General features: G+C 34.2%; 1 protein-coding gene across 6 annotated transcripts in view; it reads right to left on the reverse strand.

Moving 5' to 3' along the window:
- PCDH11X (protocadherin 11 X-linked) overlaps window positions 1–25,327 on the reverse strand; it is a 754,441-nt gene that overhangs the window by 717,752 nt on the left and 11,362 nt on the right. For 4 of the 6 annotated variants that reach the window (XM_051827412.2, XM_051827411.2, XM_051827410.2 and 1 more), the window contains exons 2-3: window positions 4,421–4,526; window positions 3,709–3,767 (exon numbers count right to left, since the gene is read on the reverse strand). The exons of the other annotated variants lie outside the window; for them this stretch is intronic. In XM_051827412.2, the coding sequence (XP_051683372.1) occupies window positions 3,709–3,751 (43 nt within the window). In that variant the 5' untranslated portion in view covers window positions 3,752–3,767; window positions 4,421–4,526. The remainder of the gene's footprint in view (window positions 1–3,708; window positions 3,768–4,420; window positions 4,527–25,327) is intronic. 6 annotated transcript variants of the gene reach the window in all.

Here is a 25,327-nt window from a genome sequence, read left to right on the forward strand (position 1 = left end):
TTTTTTTGACAGGCAGAGTTAGACAGTGAGAGAGAGAGACAGAGAGAAAGGTCTTCCTTTGCCTTTGGTTCACCCTCCAATGGCTGCCGCACCCGGCTCGCTGTGGCAAGCGCACCCTGCTAATCCGAAGGCAGGAGCCAGGTACTTATCCTGGTCTCCCATGGGGTGCAGGGTCCAAGCACTTGGGCCATCCTCCACTGCACTCCCTGGCCACAGCAGAGAGCTGGCCTGGAAGAGGGGCAACTGGGACAGAATCCGGAGCCCCGACCAGGACTAGAAGCCGGTGTGCAGGCGCTGCAGGCGGAGGATTAGCCTAGTGAGCCGCGGTGCTGGCTCCACCTAAAAAATTTTACATCACAATTTCACATGCAAAGCCCAAATAACTTCTCATCAACTGAACACTTCATATAATTTTAATCGACTTAAATTAGATTTATAATATTTAAAGACTGTTTTTGGTAAACAATTTATTTTATGGTCATTTCTATCTTGATAACAAGTAATTTTTTCTTGTAATTTATAATGAATAGTCTGCTTTAGAAGAGTATTTCAATGATAATTCACTATTTTCAAGACATTTTGTTTAATATTCTGGTTATAAAATTTTGAGGGAAAATTTTATAATTCTTGATAACATGTTCAAGAAACACATATCCCAATTAACACTTATTTTCCACATATTATTATGATTGATTTTCAAGTGCTAAAATTGACCATTTTTTTATTGAATAGGAAACCTATGTTGATTTATGGGATGATTTAATTAATATGTAAATATGTCAAGAACAAATATAAGTTAGCGAAAGTAGGAGGGTTATGTCTACTGGATAATCATTATACATCTTGAAGGCCTGTAATCCAGCACGGTGTTGAAAATATTGAAGCAATCCCATTCCATAAAATCAAATGATGTTTGAAACAGATCTGCAACTAACATGTTAACTATGTCATTGTGCTTTTCTTCTGGAAATAATAAAAATTCAACTTCTTTAAAGTTGATCGCTTTAAAATAAAAAGTATAATTAAAACTTGTTAGAGCTGACAACTACAACATTGCACCTTTAAAATTTTCCACTAATTACAGCTGCTAATTTTCAAGAGGAACTGTTAAAATGAGTCAGATTTGACATAAGGACAGCTTCCCCACCTCTATTTTTTTATTCAGAAAAAAAGTATTTTTAATAATGCATATCCAAATGTATTATCTGTCGAACCACTACTTACTTTCTTATGGACTACTTTTACTTATTGTGGTGTTGGAAAATAAATACTAATTATTTTGAAAAACAGTATATACAATAATCAAAACAAAACAACAACAACAACTGAAAATAAAAAAATTCATTTGTTACATATTGAACTCTAGAGAAACTAAACTTTGAGGCCTAGCATACAAGGTCCTTAATTAGCTGTTTCTAGCAAATGCCTTTCTCTTTAATTCATAATCTGTGATCTCTCCTCTTTAGCCAAGCCAACAACTATTATCTAGCTATAACTTTTTTCAAGGTCATTATCTACTGCAGGGCCTTCAAAACTCATTTCCTCTAAGAAACTTTTCGTAGTTTAGCATCATTTGGGGAATATATGAATAAGTATAAGAGCAAGAATTGTTAAAATATGGCAACTATAATGAAGGCAGTCCACAAAGTCTTAGAGCAGTGAGCTTGGATTTTATTTAATGTGGAAACAAAATCTCAGAATGTCATTAATACTATGTGTTATGTGCACTCAAATACCATGTTTGTGTACTCATGCAATCTTTCTCCTTCACCCCTTAAAATTTGTACAGAATATTGTTTTGAACTGAATATCTTGTTAAATAAAATGTTTATCTTTGTTTAATTATGCTTTGCTAACTAAATGGTAAAACACTACTAAGAAAATGGACTGTGCTTCCTAAATGTTTGTAATTTCTCTCTACTATCTCAAGTTCTCTTGAAAATGAGCTTGGTTTAAATATCAAATCTGTAAAATGTTGTGTGCATATTAAGTAGACATAAAGCATAAAATTAAGTCATCTTACCAATGATGAAGCTAAAACCTGTCTTATTCATGGCAGTTTGTAAATTGAATCTATTTCTAAATAGACTAATAATATGATAGTTTATGTTCCAGTACTTGTAAGGGGCTTGAATAATTTGAGGAAGACTGTGAGTTACTGGTGGAAAATGAGAGGAACAGAAAATATGCAAAACACTGTGGAGGAAACATGGAAAGAATGAGAATACTAAGGAGAGGAAAAGAATGGCTGCGAAGCAAGGGAAGATCTTCACCACTGAGACAGACTAAGGGAACTAGAGGTATTCAGACAGTCTAGGCAGTAGAAAGTGGGATGCAAATTTAACTGGAGGAAATTGGGGTGAAAGGGAAGATGGAGAATTTAAGCTTTGGGTGGACATTTGAAAGAATTACAGACACTCAAAAAGAGCAGGGAGTAATTTGGGGGAAAGAATGGAACTGAGAATGACTTCACTGAAGAGGAGACTTGAAGGAACGGAAGGGACAAGGAGAGATAGGGAGATTCACTGGATCCAGGAGATCTTGGGCACACTTGAGACTATGATTTGAATACCAGGAGAGAATGCTGAAAGTGACACGTGAGTAACAGAGGGAATGGAAAGGAACCAAAATATTAATTATGTAAAAATGTAAAATAACATTTTAAAATCTTTTCTTGCTTAAATTCAGTTTAAAATGCCTGAGAAATTTAGCACTGATTAGTACTTATAAGAGATTCTCCTTTAAGCAATGGCAAACAGCACATGAGTATCTCAGTCTGTTCTTCTGTCTCATTCATGAGAGAAGCTGAGAATGGGTTGTTGTGACAAAGAACTTAAATGCATTATTTTAAAAAATGTTATTTTATTATAGAGGAAGTGTTGTGACAGGTTGAGGGAGGTGCACTTAAGGACACATTAATTGTTGACTCTACAAACTTAAAAAGTTTCTAAAAAAGTTAAAACTTCCATGACACTGAACATTATTTCCAAGCTTGGTTTTATTTAAACAGCATCCTAAACACCTTTTATTAACTTAAATGAGAATGGAGAGAGGTATGTACTACTAGCTTATTAAATCAAATGATCCTCCCAATAAAGTCCATATATTCGTTACTTAGAATATCCCCATTTGTTGATTTGGAAAATATTTGTTTAATACATGTTTTGAAGCAAATGTTGGAAATGCAAAAATGAGGAGTAATCATCCCTCTATCCAGGGTGCCTGTAGTCTACAGAAATATTTGTCTGAAATAGATACTTAAGGAATTTACCAGTACATGGATAACTAATGATCCTAATGACATAACTTCATGACCCATCAGAGACTTTGCATCTTCACAATTTACCATCAGTCAGCTTTAGTGTTGTATCTCTTCTCATAATTAATTTAGAAATTGACAATCCCTTGATGACATATATGGTCATCCACGCCAATGGAGATATTTACTACAATGTGTGGTATTTTTGTTGTTGTTGTTGTTGTTTTATATCTCTCCTGATATGATATCAGTCAGTATTGAAACACAGACTGCCCTTTCCTCTCATTCATTCTCATTGTTAACATTTCAACTTGAAACTTATCTCCAAAGAAAAATCAAAGTTCAAATATGAAAAATGGGAGTTTAGATAAAGTTAGTACTCCTGAGAAGACCCACGGAAAGAAGACTTATATGATACTAAAATGGTACTTAACATATATAAAACTCACCTTGAAATATCTGAATTAAAACCCACTTTCGTACAGTCCTCATAGTGCTCTGCAATCAGCTGTGGGATGGAGGATAAAAAGAGGAAGGGGAAGAAAAAGGTCTTTGCCTCCAATAAAATGTAATCAGTTGAAACTTAAATAAAATATATGTACTGAAAAGGGTTCAAATAACCCTAATGCTGCACTACAGCAGGATCCTCAAGGTTGCTTTAGTTTCAGGGATGCAATGATTTTATATTCCCTGATGGATAAAGTGCTGATAGCAGCAAATCATCCATGTAGGCACAAAATATTCACCAAGTTCAAACTGGTGTGGAGTATTTGCTATCTATACTTGTCTGCTATGGAAAGCATAAATAAAAATGACACAACCACTAATTGGGCTTTATCTACTGAATCGTTACAACAATTCCATAAACCTAATATATAAAATTGGGAATTTGTAGATTTATCAAACAGTAGAAAGCACAGATTCAAGGTTCTATACATATGGACTAAGTGTAATCCCAGCTAGTAGTATTTACTTCCTGACTCTGAGGGAAATGATCATGCAGTCCTTGAATTTAATCACATATTATGTTACTAAGAATTATTATTTGTCTACATATCAATTTCAATTTTCTTCAGTTATGAGATTGATCTTAATCAATTCATATTATTTTAGAAGAGGAATGTTGAATTCTGTAAGGAGGATAGCAAAACAGTGTCTCACCCAAGCTTGTCAGCTTCTTCACAAGATAACAAAGTTGAGAGCAGCTGAGGCAAGACCTCTCTGGCAAGTGATCTGTGGATTCCTTCTTACTCACAAAAGGATTTTCCTGTGGTAGGTCAAACACTTTGAGTTGGATTTCAAGAAACCACAAATCTATATTCAACAAGTAGACAACACATGACAGAGGTCCATTGTTATATGGCAGGACCCTCCAATTTGCTGTAAGGGCTACAAATCAAGAAAAAGTTAAAGATCTTTGCACAATTTTCAATTTTGGAAAAGGGGAGGCAAAGGACATAAAGACTAGGCTTTCAATATGATCTTATGGATCTCTCAGATTAAAAAACAAAATATACATGATACTTTTAGTGGCAGGATATGCTGGAAAAGTATTTCTAAGACTTCACAGGGAAGAAGCTTTTAAAGATTTTGAAAAGCCAGCCTATACGGTTGTATTCTTAATTCTAATTAGGCCAAATTGGTTGATGCATTTAATGCATATTTACATAGGAATTATGAGAACTTCTTACCAATTCAAATATGTTGAGTTTTATTATTAGTATTGCAAAACATATATTTAGGCTAAGTGAAAAAATTGACAACAATGATATGGATATCAGCGTTCCTCTTTGAGGGATAATGGCTTACATTATAAATGGCAATAAATTACGCTTTTTTCATATGGTAAATGGGAAGCCTATAATATTTACTCTATGACTATCACTTTACTATGATTTTATAAAAAATGTGTTTCTCTCAACTATTGCTATCAAAAATTTCTTGAGAAGCACAACCCAATAAAACCTTTGACAATGACAGAAATATTCTATATCCAATATGGCATTTACATGTGCCTACCTGCAACTTGAAATATAGATATTAAAACTGAAGAAATGAATTCTAATTTTAATTAAATTTAAATTTTGCATGTGTAGTTAATTGTTATCATACTGGACGGCATAGCTCAGAAGTACTTCACACTCTGTACTTAATCTAGGATATGTATGAATTTACTCAAGAAAAATATGTTTTCTTGTAATACACCATTCTTTCCCATCCATCCATCCATCCATCCTTCCATCCATCCAGTTGACCTGGACTTTTTACACATCCTCCATGTGTAAAGCACTATGCTAAGTAGTTGAGGACATAAGACCTGTACAAGATAAATAATACATTATCTAGGCTTAGTGACAAAAGAAAAATCAAAGTGATATGATATTACCAGAATTATGTCTTTAAATGCTTTTGGTAAGTGAGTGAAAGGTGTAAGAAGGATTGGAAGGGAAAGAGATGGCAAGATAGAAAAGTCTGAAGTTTCCTCTGGAAATAATCCAAACAGTGTCAAGTCTGAGTGACTGACTGATGAGTCAAGAACAGATAACGTAAAGTCTGGAGAATAAACGTAACATTGTTAGAAACAGTTGAGATTAAATGAGAGAATGCATTTTAATCTTATATATCTATAGTTGCTATTTGATTATAAAAAGATATTTTTATAAAAGGTAATGTAAATGAAAAGTTTAAACATCAAAAAGATTTACATGTTAATTACAATTGTACTAAAGATAAATATGATCATTGTGGAGCTAGGTTCCCTAAAGAGACCTCTAATAAAGTGTGAATATTAAACATTTTTCTAATCTTCCATCTTGGCCTCTATATGTAAAGATTAAAAAATAGAATAGCTACTATAAGTGTAGCTAAATATAAACAGAGGTGAATTTTCTCTTAATTCCTGTATAGGATTCTTATCAGACAGTGTCATATAATCTAAGATTCGTTAAAATTTTTCATGCTCTAAGAGACTGTCTAAAACACCTCAACCACTATTACATTGGTACTAATCTAAAAGTAAAGATCATACACTTTGGTGAGGGCAGGTGTTTGGTGCTGCTGGAAGGCCCACATCCCATAGTACAGTGCATGATTTAGAGTCCCAGCTCTGCTCCAGCTTCCTACTAATGCAGACCCTGGGGAAGTAGCCTGTGATGGCTCAAGTGGTTAGTTCCCTGCCACCCACACTGGATATAGAGATTGAGTTCTCAGCTCTCCCAGGCATTTGGGTGAGTGAATCAGTCATTTATATGGATTTCTAAGTGACATAAAAAACACCACCCCAAATTCTGGAATTTTGACCTCTAATAACAAATATCTACAATGTTGGCCACTTGTTAGAATGTTAGTGGGTGAATTAAAATACTACTTTTCTGACATCTCTCTCCCTCTCTCTCTCTCTCTCTCACTCATCATTTTTCTTATTCATTGTAATCATGGAGAACATAAGTAGCAAAGGTCTGAGGACCAAATCACTTTTATTTCCTCAAGTTACTCTTGATTCTTGGTAATGCAACAAGTCGATGTGACTAATTCACTCCAAACTAAGTGTTGAAAATATAATTATCTATGAAAATAACTTTAATTAGTGATTGACCTGATGGCACATTTAGGATGTGCCTTTAAAGAGCAATTGCACAGCACCTGAATTGAATGGAAGCCAAAGTATAACTGATTACAAATGACCACTCAGAAAATAGCATCCTTCTGGAAAAATTCTGTAATAATAAAGTTGGAATGGCTGATATTTAATGCTATAGTTTCTTCCATTTTAACCCTGCTAGCTGGATGACTTACTAGTACATTTGTATAATTGCAAAGTGTAGCAAAAATTACTTTTAAAGCCTAAGCACATTTACTGTAGGAATACTGGATGTTAGATAAAACACCGAATTTCAGGTACAGCATTATTACCACGAATTACCTGTCACATGTTGAGTCTAGCAACACTAACTGTTGTGTGCATTGGATAAAATAGGAAGAAGTGGTACAAATTTCAGGTGTCTGGATTAAAAGACTACAGTAACATTAAAGGATATATGAAAGATTAACACAAAGAAATATATACTACATTCATAAGTTAACTTTTTTTCTGATTGACCAACATATTATCATCAGTCCAGATGATGAAATGCCCTCTCATCTGTCCATGAGACTAGGAATTTACTAAAGCACTCTCGAAATCAAACACATGGAAAATCTTTAAAAAAATTAGTCATTCATATGGATTTGTAAATGAAATAAAAAATAACTAATTTATTTTTAAGATTTTATTTATTTGAGAGGTAGAGTTACAGATAGTGAGAGGGAGAGACAGAGAGAAAGGTCTTCCTTCCCTTGGTTCACTCCCCAAATGGCCACAATGGCCAGAGCTATGCCATGCGGGTGCAGGGCTTCAAAGACTTGGGCCATCTTCTCCTTTCCCAGGCCACAGCAGAGAGCAGGGCTGGAAGTGGAGCAGTTGGGACCAGAACCGGCGCCCATATGGGATTGCCAGTGCTGCAGGCAGAGGAATAACCTACTGCGCCACAGCGCCGGGCCCTAACTAATTATTTTAAGGTTAAGACAGTCAAAAAACAATTGCATGACCAAAACAGGTTGAAAGTCTGACAAAGATTTTGCTAATATAGACGAAAATCAGAGAAGATGGCTGAGGAGAGGGGCAACTAACACATCAGCTAAAGGAAGCATACTGCTCTTCAATAGTCTCCATAGACAGAATTTCAATTGGTTGATTCAAGCTTATGAAATTAATTTCACCAGGTTTAGTTTCTGTCTTAATTACTGATTCTCCTTGTGCACCTTTATATCAGTAAGGTTTACTAAGATGTTAGTGTTAAAGTTTGAACTATTTGAACTTTGTTCAATTCAGAATATTTATCTCATAGTCTTTCCCTGATCCTTAGAAAACATAGGCCTGTAAGAACACATCCTTGGTGTTATTGATAATAAAAAACCCTTCATCCTTATTCAGATTTTGTAGAAGCTATGGAGTAAAATGTTGTCTAATCTCTGCTCTTGTATGCATTTTGCAAGGTGTAACCTGCACATAGTCAATAAGGGAAAACCACAAAGAAAGTAGACACTATCCCCTGTCAATAGCAAAATCGTTTCAAAATGAACCTCTTTCATTGCTGTTTTTCCTGCATTAAATAAATGTGGTCAAGTATCAAATTCCACATTGTTTATTATACCTGTAACAGTTGAGGTCTAAGCCTAAACTCAAATTCTAACTTGTATATGCAAATTCAATTTGTACAGATAAGTAGTTTTTCAGAGACATTAAAGTTCCCATCACCTGGGTGCTCTTTGAGTTGAAAAGTAATAGGAAAAACTTTCCCACAGGTGAGGTAACTGAAATTTACACTCCTTGTGATTTATCATCTTGAGAAAACTTTTTTGTAGTTTCAGATTTCTGTGACCTACAATTTTTAAACAGGTGTACTGTGGAGATTATGACAAATCTCCACTTAGAGAATTTAAGATATCTAAAAGAATTGTCACAATCATGAAAGGTGAGAAACATCAAATGCCCATTCTTTCCTTTTAAAACAAAACAACTTTTTCTAGTGGAAATCAAACCCTTTAAGTGGATGTATCTTAGCAAACACAAGACATTTCTTCACTTTCAATCTTTATTCTTCTAGCAAGTTTCATGCTTGGCATACCACAAGACAGGAAAAAACTGAGTATTCTCAATTTTCAAAAAGTAGTAAATTCCTACAATGTTCACTATAAGTACATCAAAGTGTTTAACAACGTATCATTACAAAGGCAGTCAATTTAAATAATCAAGTTTGAATAGCAACCTTTGTTCTCCCCTGTCAAATTTGCATTCCTGCTGATGTCTCCACTTCATAGTCCCTTAAGTTACTCATAAAATACATTACATTATTCAAGAAAAAAGTTCAGGCACTTCATTTATCCAATGTTACTTTAATATTAACAAATCTTGTTTTCTTTTTATTTGAGGGGAATAAACATTCTATTTCCTTTGCCTTATAGTTTATTTGTCCTGATCACGTATTTTGTTGTGAAACTGCTCTAACATATATGTAACCAAGGAGCATAATTGTAGCGAATAGAATGCTTCTGTCCTAATATTAGAATCTTAAAATATTGGAAATGTATTTTTATGTTATTACAAATATTGATTTAAAATTATGCCCATACACATCTATAAATGTACATTTATGTATCCATGTATTCAAAGAATATCAGATTAGGGAAAGAAATTATACTTTGAGGAGAGGCAGAATTTGGGATTTCAAAAATTCCTCTTCTAAATGTATTACTTTATCTTAGAGGAATAAAATTCTGCAAAATAGAAAACGTTGGGTATGCGTCACGTTTTTATATATTACAAAGGGAAGCCTCAGCTTTTAGGAGTAATAGCAGTAACTGCTTTTATCAATCTTTTTTGTCATTTCAGTTATAATAAATAGAAATTGTGTATTTTTCTTAGCCATTTTGCTGTCGATAATATTAATAATTCTCAAACCCTTGTACTACCATGTTTTAAAAGTTGAAAAAAAAATATGATTCTTGGGTTTCTTGCTAAGACCGAGTAAAGCTCCTCAGAAAATTTGTCTTTCTGAGTCCGCTCAATTAATAAGTCTTTGGTTGTCTTTTATTACTACATTGTATAACATGCCTGTTATTATTATTATGTTATCTTTTAAAAGAACTTTAAAAAAGAACTTTCATACTTTGGTCACTTAAATATCTGGTAGTTGAAATAATATTTATAGACATGCAATTTCATAATAAATAATTATACCATTACACTTTATATCTTTGACTAGATAGAATGGTCAATTTAGAAATAAAATATAATTTCTGGCATAAAAGAAACGAAATACACATCTGCATAGATGTTGACTGAATCATTTAAGAATGATGAAGGAACATGCATTTTAAAATAGGATTTCCTCAGCTCAGTTAACAAATACATTACTAGAGATGACATCAGGGACATATTTTACTTAAATTTTAATATAATGAATTAATGATATTTTAAATGACTTCTTACATTTTACTAGTTCTTTACTAGTTGCAAATGATCAGAAATACTTGAAATATACACTGACATTTCATCTCTGTGGCATTTTTGTAAATAAAGAACATTCTGAATTACCACAAAAATCTAAATTGAAAATGGCATATTTCAACAATATAATATTCTTTAAAATAATTTTGATGACTTCTTTCAAAGAATCATGATTGATTTTGGTAATTTATTTTGAAAAGACTTATGTTTGATTTAAAAGGAAAACATATCATATTAACATTGCCTAAGCTGCCAAGAAAGAATAATCTTGATTTGTACTGGTTACTGTTGCCAATAATGCTACCAGTTCAAGAAGTATAAAGTTTCCACTATTTAGCAAACAGTAGGCTTTATCAGTAATCACGCTATCAATACATAATTGGAAAAGATTGGAGAAATCCAATAGTTTTCCATTCATGCTATTTGAACTCAACTACCAAGGTTGTTTATGCAGTGGCAAATTCCTGTTAAGTCCTAATCCTTCTAAAACAAAATATAAAGAAAATAAAGATCCATGTTTCTGCAAACTGCTATGGTGACAAACAGCATGACACATTCAGCAATTGGATTCATCTTAATACACTTTCCCAATTAAGTATTCAATTATTAAAATAACAATAGCTACCATTTAAGTAACTTGTCCAAGATCACAGAGTGATCAAGATACACATCTGACTCCAAACTTGAGTGATAGTTACTATACGGACTTTGTAAAAGAAAAAATGTTTGTGAGTTCAAATATAAAAATAAGAGAACAAAATCTAGCAATGTTTTGGAAGCAGAATCTAGATTGAAATTTGCAAGGGCATCACCAGGTAAAGAGCTATTCTGCTTGAAAATGTAACTTTAGGAAAAATGGGAAAGATATTTCATGGAAAATGGTTTGGTTATTTTAACTTTTTCTCAGCAATCAAATTTTCTGTAAATGGTTAAACAGTTATTCCATGTGCTTCTATGATCTATATTAAGTGGCAAACACAATAAATCAGAAAGAACTAAATACTATCTTTCATCCAAATGCCTATCTTGTTATTAGAAAAATGTCTACTCATTCAACAAGTAATTGAATTGGAAAATAGATTTATTTGTGCTACATCTCATTGAAATTGACGTTGCATAACTGGGTAATTTGCACTGAGGACATTTAATGGAATTGTGTTTCATTTTTCGGGAACTCATGCTAAAATTAGATCTGAAATCTCAACTTTACAAATCTCACTTTCTTCAGAAATATGTATTATTCATAAAGACTTCTCCAACCTTAGTTTTTACTTAAGCCTTATTTAATGATCTTGACAAATCTGTATATGTGAGAAGGAAGTCAGGAAATACATCCACTGAGGTTTTTCTTCATAATTTGAAGGTTATTAATAGTAAAAGTATCATTTTCTCCCTTTTGATAAATATTCTATACTGTGACCTTTGATGATAAGGTTGAATTGTATGGAATTGCTAATGTTCAACCAAGTTTGACCATAAAAATAGCAATTTCATGTAGTTCATCTTCATAGATTGTGCATAAGTATTTAGTCACTTTCCATTAATATTCAACTATCTATATAAATCACTATATCAGTAAGAAAGATTTATCACAAATATCTGGAGAATATACAAACTAGGTGTGCAAGAAAACCTGTTTCATGAAGGTGGACATTAACGAATATGTGGAGATTAAATAAGTGTATGGGTCTTCTTAATAATATCAATTTGATGTGTAGTGAGCCTGAAGTATTTTTACACAAGCAGAGAAATTACTTATTTGAAAATTGTTAAAGGCACAGCAGCCAGACTAGCAAGTGTAGCAGTAAAAAGCTGGAAGTAAAAGAGGAACAAAAAAAGGTGTATTCTGGTCAACAGAATCAATTGATGTAAACTCTGTACAATGTACACTACTATCATAGGTAACTGTCCAGAAAAGATAATGAATGTAAGACAAAGACCATTTGGGAGGAAATCGTTGTCTGGTATCTCCATAAAGTAAAATCTGTTTTTGGAGGACTCCACTGAGGTGGAACACAAACTGCCAATAACAGCTTGGATAGACACGTTACTGCACCTTTTCCAACATATGCATGCAGGGCTTACCGTTGCCTGCCTATGACTGCCATCAGTGCTACTTAATCATAAGAATGCTATAAAGGACAAGAGCATCTACCCCACTTGAAGGACTATCACTTTTCTGAATTCCCTCTGTGTTCTGTGTGTGTATGTGTGTGTGTGCTTGTGTGTGTGTGCCTTCCTTGAAATAAGCTAAATAAACACACACATACATAAATAAATGTTTTACAAAGTATTTTCTCTGTTGTCCAGTTCTTCATGAAAGCAAACTTTTATAATCCTTCATTTTATTCTCAAGTCAATCAGGATTTTATTGTTTCAGTTAAAAATTCCTTAAAATATTTTGGCCTCCAAGATTCTTGCCTTCACTAAGCGCCTTTCATTTATATTTCCTTCTAAGGTTGAATATTAGTCATTTGTAACACTTGAAGGACTGATGGCAAACTGTAGGAGCTTGATATATAGAGTCTGAGATCAATTCACTTACACAGTGGAGAAATTTTCTGCAAAACAAATGACTGCTATTTAATGTTACATATTATGTTAACATCGGTATAATCTGTATTTAATGCTATAATATTTCTCATTTTAAAATATGTAATGCTCTTGTATAGATTCATTTTGTAAAGTTATTCACTTCAGTCCAAACTAAAATAAAAAGTGACTTTCTCTAATGAACGTAAAGTTTACTCTATCCTTTTACTCTATGCTTGACTATTTCCATGCCCTTGACTATAAATAAACAAGAGTATATCTACCATATCCATGCAAATGCTTTTAAATCAATCTGTGTTGAACGAATTTCTATTATTCAGGTAGACATTCAGCCCATCTTACCTTTTGGTGATAAAAATGAAGAAACTATCTGACTCAAGAGCCTCTTTTTTTGTTCTTGATTAACAAAGTTAGAAAATAAATACTTCTCTCTTTTACATCTTTCTGTGCTAAATAAGTAATAGACCTACCTATTAAATGTATTTTACTTAAGGTCTGGATAAGATAATTAACTTACTTTTTTAAGTTTCTATTTTTTAATAACTTGAATTTAAACTAAATATTCCTAAAGCTAAAGCCATCATTTGCTTTAAATCAACTGAATATATTATAGGATTTTTTTATTAGTTGTGTCATTCAACAAAAATAAATAATAGGAACAAAAATTCTTAGTTTTCTAAAGAAAGCAGTTGCTGATTTTTACACTACATTAAAAAATGGGTACATGAAGTTACAAACAGAGACTATTTCTTTAAAGATTTACTTATGTACTTGAAAGGCAGAGTGACTGAGAGAGGGAAAGACAGAGAAGGAGATCTTCCATCTACTAGTTCAGTCCCTAAATGGCCACAATGGCCAGGACTGGGCCAGGCCAAAGCCAGGGGCAAGGAACTTGATCCAGGTCCTCCATGTAACGGCAGAATCCCAAGTACTTGCAAGGGCCATCCTCTACTGGTTTCCCAGTCACATTATCAGGGAGCCAGATCAAAAGTAGAGCAACTAGGACTTGAACCTGTGCTCCCATATGGGATGCCGGTGTCTCAGGCAGTGGCTTAACCTGCTGTGACACAAAATTGAAGATTTCTAATTACAACACAGTCATCTTTCCCATGTTACTTTTGTTTCAATTCTAGTCAAAAATATCTGTACAAGTATGTTTTCCCTTTGTCAAACACTTCAACACATATCAAAACTTTATTCTTCTGGGCATATATCCTTTTACTATGCATCTCTTAAGATAAGCGAGAGGAAGCAAGGTGTCAAATAGACTGTCTTTATTAAGCTCAACTACATCTTCTTAATTTTACCTTCTTGTTTTACTTTTTGAAAAATATATACTTACAAAACAGATGATACACTGTGCATTTACTCCCCATGTAGGATCTTTGTCCTTAATGTGTTGTACTATGCGAATTAACGGTAAAACTAGTATTCAAACAGTACTTTATACTTTGTATGTCTGTGTGGGTGCAGTCTATTGAAATCTTTACTTAGTATATACTAAGTTGATCTTCTGTATATAAAGATAATTAAAATGAATCTTAATGAAGATGGGATGGGAGAAGGAGTAGGAGATGGGATGGTTTGCGGGTGGGAGGGTGGTTATGGGAGGAAAACTGCTATAATCCAAAAGTTGTACTTTAGAAATTTATATTTATTAAATAAAAGTATTAAAAAAACAGATGATCAAGGTGATTTTTCAAATCGATTGTTCTGCAAAGAAACACATGTATAGAAAACAGAAGTAGAATAAAAGTGACTTGGAGTAACATATTTAATCTTCCAACATATTTAATCTTTCAACAACTCACTTTGTGAGGAAAGAATGATGAAAATTCAATGGAAGAATGAAAAATTATAGAACGATAGTATGGAAAATGGAAGAGTATGAAAAACCTAATTAGGTATCAAGTTAATTTCCATACTACATGAACTTGGCAGCTCTCACTGGAATGTTGTGGGTTTATTACTAAGAGGTCAGAATGCTACTAGTGTGGATGACATGTAATGTATTTGGAATTGTTTATATAGCTAAAATTTAATTTTTTTCCTTGATTAATATGTATGATATGTATAATTTTTTATTTAGGATCACATGTCTAATCATTATATTGCCATTTATCTGAGAAATATATGGATAGCCACAAATATTAATGTTTATTATATGAATAATATACATAACTGTACAAATGCACTTGAATGTTCAGAAATGTTTAGAAAAATATACAACTTAGGTATTATCAAAATTGATCTTCTAACATATAACTTTTAAATGTATGAATATATCAGTATTCAGTATTTGTTATAATTTATGGATATAAATGTATAACATTTAAAGAATCATACCTTTGAGTGTCTCCAACTAACACAGTTTTTCGTGTTTTCACTTATTTTCATAGTCTCTAAGAAATCTGTTGAATGACCATTATTTTTATTTTCTAACAGGAAGCTGAATCGAAAGTGAGGTAGCAAGGATTCAAACAGGCAGTCTGTCTGGTCTGAGATGTGGATGCTTCAAGCAGCAGCTTATTCTGCTGCACTGCAGTACCCACCTTCAGTTGTGAATCTTTAAACACCGTATCAGGCTCATTTAAATCATTAATCACACTATACTAAAACATTGTAAGTGTCTGACTCCTATAGCAAGCAGTCTCTTACTAATCATTGCACACTCTCTTCTATGAGCCTTGTATGATGCCTCAATAGAAAAAGGGTATTTTGCTCAACAGAACAACATTTGTTTGTGACTTATTATGAACTCTAAGGTAATATGAATTTTAGTTGTGGAGACAACTCCTTTTAAGGTCAGAAAATACAGTGTTCTTTTTTTACGAGGTTCTGGACTTAGTTGAAATATAAGGGCAATTTTGTGGAATATTCTTCAAACTTTAAATACCTATGAGGTAAGATTTTTTTTTTCTTAAAAAAAATGCAGGCATTTGGCTTAGCACTTGGAGTGTCTGAGTTCAATTCCAAGATCTGCTCTGGATTCCAACCTCCTGCTAATGCACACACTGAGAAACAGCAGTGATGGCTCAAGCAGTTGGGCCCCTGCCATTCACCTGGGAGATCTGCTTTGACTACTAGCTCCTGGCTTTGGCTCGACCCAGCTCTGGCCATTGCAGGCATTTGGGAAATGAAGTAGCAGATGGGAGCTCGCCGGGTCTCTCTGCCTCTTCAATAAATACAAAAAAGATAAATCAGGAAAATATAACATGTGAAGTAAAAACCAAGCTGATAAAAGCCTCTGGAGAAGACTATAGTTTAAGTATTAATTTGTGATGTATGATTAGAAAATTTAATAAATTGAGCTTAACTCCTTAGTTTTAAAAATTTTTGAATAAATACATTATATGGCTTATTACATCAGTTTAGATATTATGTATATTATATATACTAAAGGAAGAAATAATCTGTATCTGAATAAAATACATCCCAGCAAGAACTGAGTCATAACACTACTGCTATCTGAAGCTAATATTTTCTAACAGCAGGAAATCAACCTAAGCCCTACAAAAACTGTTTTTTTTATGTGAAAATAGAATTCAACAAGTAACAAAGTTGTATTGAATACCAGGGAGAGAAATACAGGTTTTTTTTTTAAGATTTATTTATTCATTTGAAAGTCAGGTATACATCCATCTATCTATATAAGTATTAATTTGTATATTTGTATTAATTTGTTTAGATAGATAAAATGTAGCAACTCCTTATTCTTTACTCATATCCTTGGGGCTTATATGCCAAGATAGACAATTGTGAGTCAAGAATATTGATCAAAGATCAATCAGAAGTATCAGGGAGAGGACATAGATATAGATGGGGATGGAAGGAGACACACAGAGAGAGAGATCTTCCATCTGCTGGTTCACACCCCAAGTGGCTGCAATGGCCAGCGCTGGGCCAAGCAGAAGCCAGAAGCCAGAAGCCAGGAGCTTCATCTGGGTCTCCCACATGGGTGCAGGGGTCCCAGCACTTAGGCCATTTTCTGCTGCTCTCTCAGGCCATTAGCTGGGACCTGGATTGGAAGTAGAGCAGCCAGGAAGTGAACTGGCACCTATATTGGGACACTGGCTTCACAAGTGGCTGCTTTACCTACTACAATGCTGGCCTTGAAATACAGTGCATAAGCATGACTAAATACAAATTTATATTTCTCTTGGCCTAATTTGAAAGCCATTATGTATCATGAATTTTAAATATATGTATTTATATACTTGTATTTTGGAAAAGTGGTTCAAGTGATTAAATCTTTTCAATATTTCAAAATACAATAATTTTAAAAATAATATTTACCTACTAGAATAGAAGTATACTTGGGTAAAACACTATCATGCTAAGTTCCTTGTTTGTACTTACTAAGCAGAGGCATCTTTGTTCATCTATGTTTTATATTTGTATTGCACTGGCATCATCATTATTTAATAATGTTAATAATTAAGAAAATCAACCCAAGAAAAGATATTTTAAACTTGCTTTATGAGTGGCAGAGATATGTAAAGAAATCTCCCACCAGCTGGTTCATTCCCCAAATGCCTCACAACACCCTGGGATGGGGCAGGCAGAACCTGGGAACCAGGAACTCAACCCTGGTCTGCCACATGGGTGGTGGAACACGATTACACTAGCCAGCATCCCATGTCTCAGGGTCTGCATTGGCGGGAAGCTGGAGCCAGGAAGCAAACTCAGGCACCTGGATGTGAGACACTGGCATCTTAACCACTAGGTAAATGTCCTCTCCCTGATACTTCTGATTGATCTTTGATCAATATTCTTGACTCACAATTGTCTATCGTGGCAGATAAGCCCCAAGGATATGAGTAAAGAATAAGGAGTTGCTACATTTTACTTGTCTTCATTAGAAATATAAACTGAGTTATTTTGGAAATGAAGCTAATGTACACATAAAAATAAAACCAACAGTTAACTTGTAAGAAAATCAGTTAAAATAACTGATTGATTCAACTAGTTGTGGTACTATGCGGATGGATTGTAAATAAGCTAAATTCTCCCTTTGTAGTTCAAGAGAATGTTTGTTACTTATTTATTTAATGCTATGAGACATTTTATCCCAGTATTACATACATTACAAAGACTAGAACTGAAAGCCATTATTTTTAACTTCAGATTGTCCAAGAGAATCCATTAAAAATCAAAAGTACTACCTGCTTCTAAATCAAACCTGTCAAATCTCTAATACAAATGAAGTAAAAATGCAATAATCTTTGATGAAGAAGATGATAAGCCACCTATAATTTAAATTTGCTTAAACTGATTATTTAATCTACAACAAATAGAATTATCAAAGGAGAAAGTCTAGGCTTTAAATTGGACCCTTAAAGTGTGTGTGTCCACATTTTTCAGACTGTAACTGAATTGTTAATGACAGATGACTTTTACAGATAGGATATTTCATAAGCCACCTATAATTTAAATTTGCTTAAACTGATTATTTAATCTACAACAAATAGAATTATCAAAGGAGAAAGTCTAGGCTTTAAATTGGACCCTTAAAGTGTGTGTGTCCACATTTTTCAGACTGTAACTGAATTGTTAATGACAGGTGACTTTTACAGATAGGATATTTCTCCTACAATTAAGCTACCTAGAAGAAAAAAAATCAAAGCTTAATATTCAGTTAACTAATGTGTTCTTTTTTGTATGAGGCATGGTATTCTACAGCCCTAATATAGTTAAACAGCTGAGAAATGGATATAATATGAATCGGTTATCTAAAAAGAAATAAAAATAAAATATCCATGTACACAGTCATTAATATGCTTAATGATATTTTTAAAATATAGAAAAAATACATTTATATTTATTGTTCTGCTTAAATACTTGTGCTGTGAAATTAAAAAGATATGAATTTGATTCCTGACATGAATGTTTGCTATCTTTGTACCTTTAGACAAGTTTCAATTTCCATTTTTTCACATGGAGGTGATTAGAATACCTCATCTCACAGGAGCATAGATACAAACAGATATTAATAACTAAAGAAGAGAGGAAGCTTTTGGTTAATTTGAACCAAACTAAAATACATGATGATTATCAAGTGTGCAAAAAGTAATTGTTTTGGTTGGTTAATTTGACATTGATATTTGAAACGTAAATTTTCTTTAGATAATTGACTCTGGATCTTTCAATTACTATGAATTTATTAGTCTTTCAAATAAGCTTACCGAGTAAATCACATCTAGAAGAGCTAAGAAAATGCTACTGACCTTTTGGTCATTTAACAGTTTCCAACTTTTTCTGTTTATCTTCAGTTGCTTCTTAAAGAAGAAAATTCTGCTCCATTGATTTTCTTCATAAGATAGCTTAAATTGCATTATTCATAGTAGTTCCAAAACATTCATGTTATTAATAATAAAAAACACTGTATCTAGAAATTATCTTTGGAAAATAAATTAAGATTTATTTTTAAAAAGGTTTAAGAATTTACTCTGCAGAAAGAATATATGACTCTGGTAGAAGAGAAAAGAACAAAATCTGTAGACCAATAGCTGTGCCAGATAAAATGACATCTATGCAAATTGAAAATCCTAATGATTTTTAGAAAAGAACATAATTTGAGATACATAAAAAATCTCATTCAAACAAACACAATCGGAGTTTGCTGGCTTTTAGACTATTTCCTTGCTTTTAACCAAAAGTGTTAGTTTATATTTTGAAAACAGCATGACCTTTGAAAGTGTGTTTGTTGAGCAAAAGTTTGCAACACCATTCCATTAATCTATTAAAAGCCTAATGTGTTAGACATTTTTAGCAGGAGAGCAAACACCTTTAAAATAAACAGGAGAAATATAATTTTCTGTAAATAAGCAAAATGTAAGTTCTACAAATTGTAGTGTTTATAGAATACTAAAACTTTACATTTAATGTATTTTGGGGTCCTAAATCAGAGAGGCATGTTACTAAAGTTAATATGACTATACAACTGTCCATAAAGTATTTCTTCCAAACAAACTTCTTGGATTCAAGACATCTCTATTTTGCAATACAGCAGAGTATTTTCGTGAAATTTCAGTAAAGTTTAGATTGCAACATAAAAGCAAACATAGGAGATATATCGAACAGACGAGTTACCATATGTTATAAAAATGTAATATTATCTTATAAAATTTAGGATTAATTCAGAAAATTAGTTAATTAGTATTTGTAAGTCCTTAATTTATTCAGAGTCACCATTTTGCTTTTAATTCATTGCTTGGTATTTACTATTCAAATATAAACTTTGGAACATTTCAGGCTTTATGATCATTAGACATTTAATATTTTTAATTCTATAAGCTCTTTTATTATGGCAAAATATGTGACAGTATGATATAAAGAAAGACACATTAACCAGGAAATCCTAAATTCTATTCCAGACAGTCACTTTTTAGCATTTGTGACCTTGGGCAAGTCATGCTAAAAAGAATGGAACCAGGGGTGGGCATTTGATACAGCTATTAATACGCTGCTTGTGAGACCTGCATCCCATATTGGAGTGTCTGCGTTTGAGTCCTAGTTCCAGCTTCCTGCTAATTTGCTGAAAGGCATCAGGTAATGGACAGTTCAAGTACATTGGTCATTGCCCACCACGTGAGAGACCTGTATGTAGTTCCTCGCTCCTGACCTGGTCTGGCCCAATTCTGGTGGTTAGGAGCATTTGGGGAGTGAATAAGCAAGTGGATTCACTCTGTCTCTCTCCCTTCCTGACTTTCAAATAAATGGATAATTTAAAATATTTAGGGAAAACAATAGAACCATCTGGAAAGCAAAACACCTTAAGCAGGTATATGTTATAGTCTACACTAAAAAAAAATCTGTTTTATCAAATTACTTCAGAAAAAGTATAAGTTATGCACAAAGACAAAAAAAAGATTATCTTCTCACCTGAAAAAGAATAATCAAATAAACTAGAAATTCCAGGATATTACATAATGCCTAAGAATTGAAATAACTCGAACTGTCTCCATTTGGAACCACTAATAATAATAACAGAAAGAAAACCCTCACAGCAAACAAATTAAGTATTTTTTTTTTACCAACATATTGCTATTTGTGAGGTATCTGAACATACTGCTAATTTAGTCAAGTCTGCATATCTCATCACAACTTGCATCTTTTTCTGCGGAGAAGTGTTACCCCTAACTTGTATTCCATGTCTAAGTCTCCTATTTCCTTCATCAAAATTTCAAGTTATTACATAACTTCCAAGGTAAGCTATCTACAACCAGTAACCCAGTATACATAACATGGTGTAAAGCTCATGGAATTTGAACTTACTCCTAGTTAAATTGGTGACCTTAGCCAGTATAGATTAGCCTGATTCTTCATTTGGAAAAAAGAAATGGAAAAACTGAAGGTGAGGAAGATAAAAATGTACACATCACCTAATTCACAGAGTAGTTTTAAGTATTAAGAAAAAAAATCGCTGGCGCCTCGGCTCACTAGGCTAATTCCACCTGCGGCACCGTCTCTGCTGTGGCCCGGGAGTGCAGTGGAGGATGGCCCAAGTGCTTGGGCCCTGCACCCACATGGGAGACCAGAAGGAAGCACCTGGCTCCTGGTTTCGGATGGGCGCAGTGCACCGGCCACAGCGGCCATTTTGGGGGGTGAACCAACAGAAAAAGGAAGACCTTTCTCTCTGTATCTCTCTCTCTGTTCAACTCTGCCTGTCAAAAAGAAAAAAGAAAAAAAAGCACATGGCCAGTGTTGTGGCATAGCCGCCACCTGTGATACTGGAATCCTACATAGACACCAGTTCCTGTCCTGGCTGCTCCACCTTTGATCCAGCTCCCAGCTCCCAGCTCCCTGCTAATGTGCCTGGGGAAACACCAGAAGGTGCTCCAATTATTTGGGCCCCTACCATCCAGGTGGGAGACCAAGATGAAGCTCCTAGTGCCTGGCTATGATCTGGCTCAGCCCTGGACATTGTGTCTACTTGGGGAATGAGCAATCAGACAGAAGACACTCTCTTTCTTTCTGTCTCTCCCTCTCTCTCTGTAACTGACTTTTAAATGAGTAAATAAATCTTTAAAAGAAAAAGAAAAAATCATAAATATCAGTTTCATGTAGAAGAATTACAATTTTAAGGAAATCTTACAATAGGGATAATGTTTGTCTTTTATATTCAGTAGCACTTTGGCAGAATATGTGTCATCATTTATATTTTTAAGTCTACTAATTATCTCCTGAGATTCATTAAAGAAACTGAACAAGGTTTGCTTCTCTGACAACAAAAGATATTTTTGTCATACCTTCTAATAATCCAGTTCTTCCAAGGGAAAATGAAGTGTGACCTCCCAAAGGGTAGAACTATTCACTCCATGTGGTTAACTACTATCATAAAACTCTTTTTACAGAAATGCTCGAATATAATCCAAATAAAATGATAATCCTGAAAGCTCCTGAAGTTCTGGGTTACAAGCATTTTCAGGACTGACCCAGAGCAATACACTTTATTATTTAACAGTCTATATCTAACAGCCAACCCATAGTCGTAATAGATTTTTTTTTTTTCCTCTGAAACAAGCTCCCTCCAGACCTCGTCTCTCAAATATTTTTGTCTTCACAGAGAAGAAAATTCTCAGAAGTCTAACTCTGGTTTCTGAGCCTACTTTAAATTAGAATCAAATCCTATTTTTTTTCCATCATAGTACGCCTACCTTGTTCAATTTGATTACATCCTTATTATCTAGTCCAGTACAGCTCCGTATCACTGTTATCACATGTTTTCAATCTCTGAGGCTAGAGATGTTATTTTAATTGTGCCTCATAAGATTCAATGAGTGCTAACTCAAACTTTCTAATACAAATTTCTAAGTCTTAAAGGATTAAATGTAGCACCTTGTTATTTTTTCTTTAAAAAGTCTCACCGGACCAAAAAAAAATAGATTCCTGGTATGATATTCGTTCCCTAGCTAATGTGTGCACTAAGAACAAGGATCTAGTGCTGCTTCTGACACTTAAAAAATGTGTGACCCTAAGAAAAAAAAAAAAAAACTTGTCTGTGTCTCTTTCCTCATGAGCCAAAAGGTGTATTTGCAATATCTGTTTCACTGAACTGTGAGATTCAGATGAAATAAAATCTGGAGTACATTAAAATGTACTAAAACTATTTTCAAATTATTATGTAATCATTCATACAGTTAAAAGTAGTAGTATTCAGGTGGGTGTTGCAACACAGTGAATTAAACTGCTGCTTGGGATGACTGTATTCCATATCAGAGTGCCATTTCAAGTCCTGCCTGCTCCACTTCCAATGCAGCTTCTTTTTTTTTTTTTTTTAAGATTTATTTTATTTATTTGAAAGACAGAGTTACAGAGAGAGGTGGAGACAGAGAGAGAGAGAGGTCTTCCATCCGTTCACTCCCCAGATGGCCGCAATGGCCCGAGCCGCTGCCAGGAACCAGGAGCTTCTTCCAGGTCTCCCACATGGGCGCAGGGGCCCAAGGACTTGGGCCATCTTCTTCTGCTTTCCCAAGCCATTAACAGAGGGCTGGATCTGAAGAGGAGCAGCTGGGACTAGAACCGGCACCCACATGGGATGCTGGCGCTTCAGGCCAGGGCTTTAACCCGGCCCCCCAATCCAGCTTCTTGCAGCCTGGGAGGAGATAGATGATGGCTCAAGTGCTTGGATCTCTCCCACCCAAGTGGGAAACCTGAATGAAGTTCCTGACTCCTGGCTTGGCCCAGCCCTGGCTGGTGTGGGCATTTGGGGAGTGAACCTGATGATGAAGACTGATCTTTCTCCCCGTCTCTCTCTGTCCTTCTGCTTAACAGCAAGTACGTAAAAATAAATGTAGACATTAAACAAAAAGGGTATTGCCTTTCCTAGTTACTATCATATTATAGCAATATTATTAGTAATCATAAGTACATTTATTATACATTACATGGCATTATCTTCTAGTTCTATTCAATCTTCACTGTTGTTTCTTTAAAACCTAATTTATCATGAAAATTACAATTTTGTACAGTTGCACAAAATTTTTCTCTAATTAAACAAACAAAAAATCTCAGGGGGGCATTTAGCCTAGCAGGTGAGATGCTGGTTAAGGGGAGGGCATTTGGTGCAGCAATTAAGATACCACTTGGGACACCCACATCCCATAGTGGAGTGCCTGAGTTCTAGTCCCAGCTCTGCTCCAGATTCCAGCTTCCTGACAACATGCGCCCATGGAGACATGAGGAGATTACTCAAGATCCTGCCACCCATGGGAAAGACCTGGATTCAGTTCCTGGCTCCCAGCTTCAGTCTGACCCGGCCCAATCTCAGCTGTTCAGAAATTTGGGTAGTGAACTAGCAGATGGGAAATCTCCCTCTTTCTCTCTTTAAAAAAGAGTAAAATAAATAAGATTCTTTAAAAAATAAAAAAAAAAGATGTCATGCCCCAAACCAGAGCACTTGGGTTCAGTTCCTGATTTCAGTTTCTGATTACAGGTTCCTGTTAATGCATACCCTAGGAGACACCAGTAATGGCTTAACTATTACATTCCTGGCACTCTGGATTTTCTTCCCAGCGTCAGGCTTTGGCCCAGTCATTGTGGGTATTTGGTGAATGAATCAGCAGATGAAACTATGTGTGTGTGTGTGTGTGTGTGCGTGCGTGCGTGTACATGTGTGTCTGTCACTCAAATACATAAATAAAAATATGAAAAAATTAACTCTCTTAACATGTATTCATATTCACTCCAAATGACACCATTTAAAACAATGTTTGTGGCATTTCTAATAGTTGCTAGATCATTATAAAAATTTTTCTCATATTTTTTCCAGGTATGACTCTAAGGAAGTTTTTTTTAATACTGTACTCTGTTTTATGCTTTTTATTTTAATGGTGTTGTGAATTAAATCAACTGTTTCTCATTGTCTCAAAATATGAAAAGCACATATTCATAGAACTGATATTTCTTTTGATACAGTGGGTTTCCTTCTCTCATCTTTGAAAACAGAGTCTCAGATGTTTTGTATTTTTCATCTGCTTCTTTTGGTTGGTTTATTTCTTGTATTTCTTTTTTTGTATTTTTTAGAACATGCACCTCCAAAAATAATAAGTGGTATTTAGGATGCTATACATGATTCCTCGGGCACATGGAAACAGTCTATGCTTAGCATTATTAAATAATGTTAAGAGTAATGAAGCCCAAGGCAACATTGGCAGACACCCAAGTTCATTTAGCACTTAGGATAAAAAAAAAAACATTTTAATCCAATTGGCCCTTTAGCTCACTGGGATCCTCACGTTGCCACCAAAGTATGTTGTTGCTATTAAAGTAACAGAGTTCAGAAAAGACTAATACAGTTTCATTGGGAGGGTGGTGGCTTCTGAATCCCAATGCCACAATTAAGACATGAATACGGATTTGAAGTGACAACTCTTTCATTTGTTTCCCTAACCCTGCCAGAGCAACAGTGTACTTCCTAACAAACACAGTTTAAGCACTTACACTTAACTTATTTCAATAGCTGT

The sequence above is a fragment of the Oryctolagus cuniculus genome, chromosome X (genome assembly GCF_964237555.1).
Source record: "Oryctolagus cuniculus chromosome X, mOryCun1.1, whole genome shotgun sequence".
In the NCBI taxonomy this organism is placed as follows: Eukaryota; Metazoa; Chordata; class Mammalia; order Lagomorpha; family Leporidae; genus Oryctolagus; species Oryctolagus cuniculus.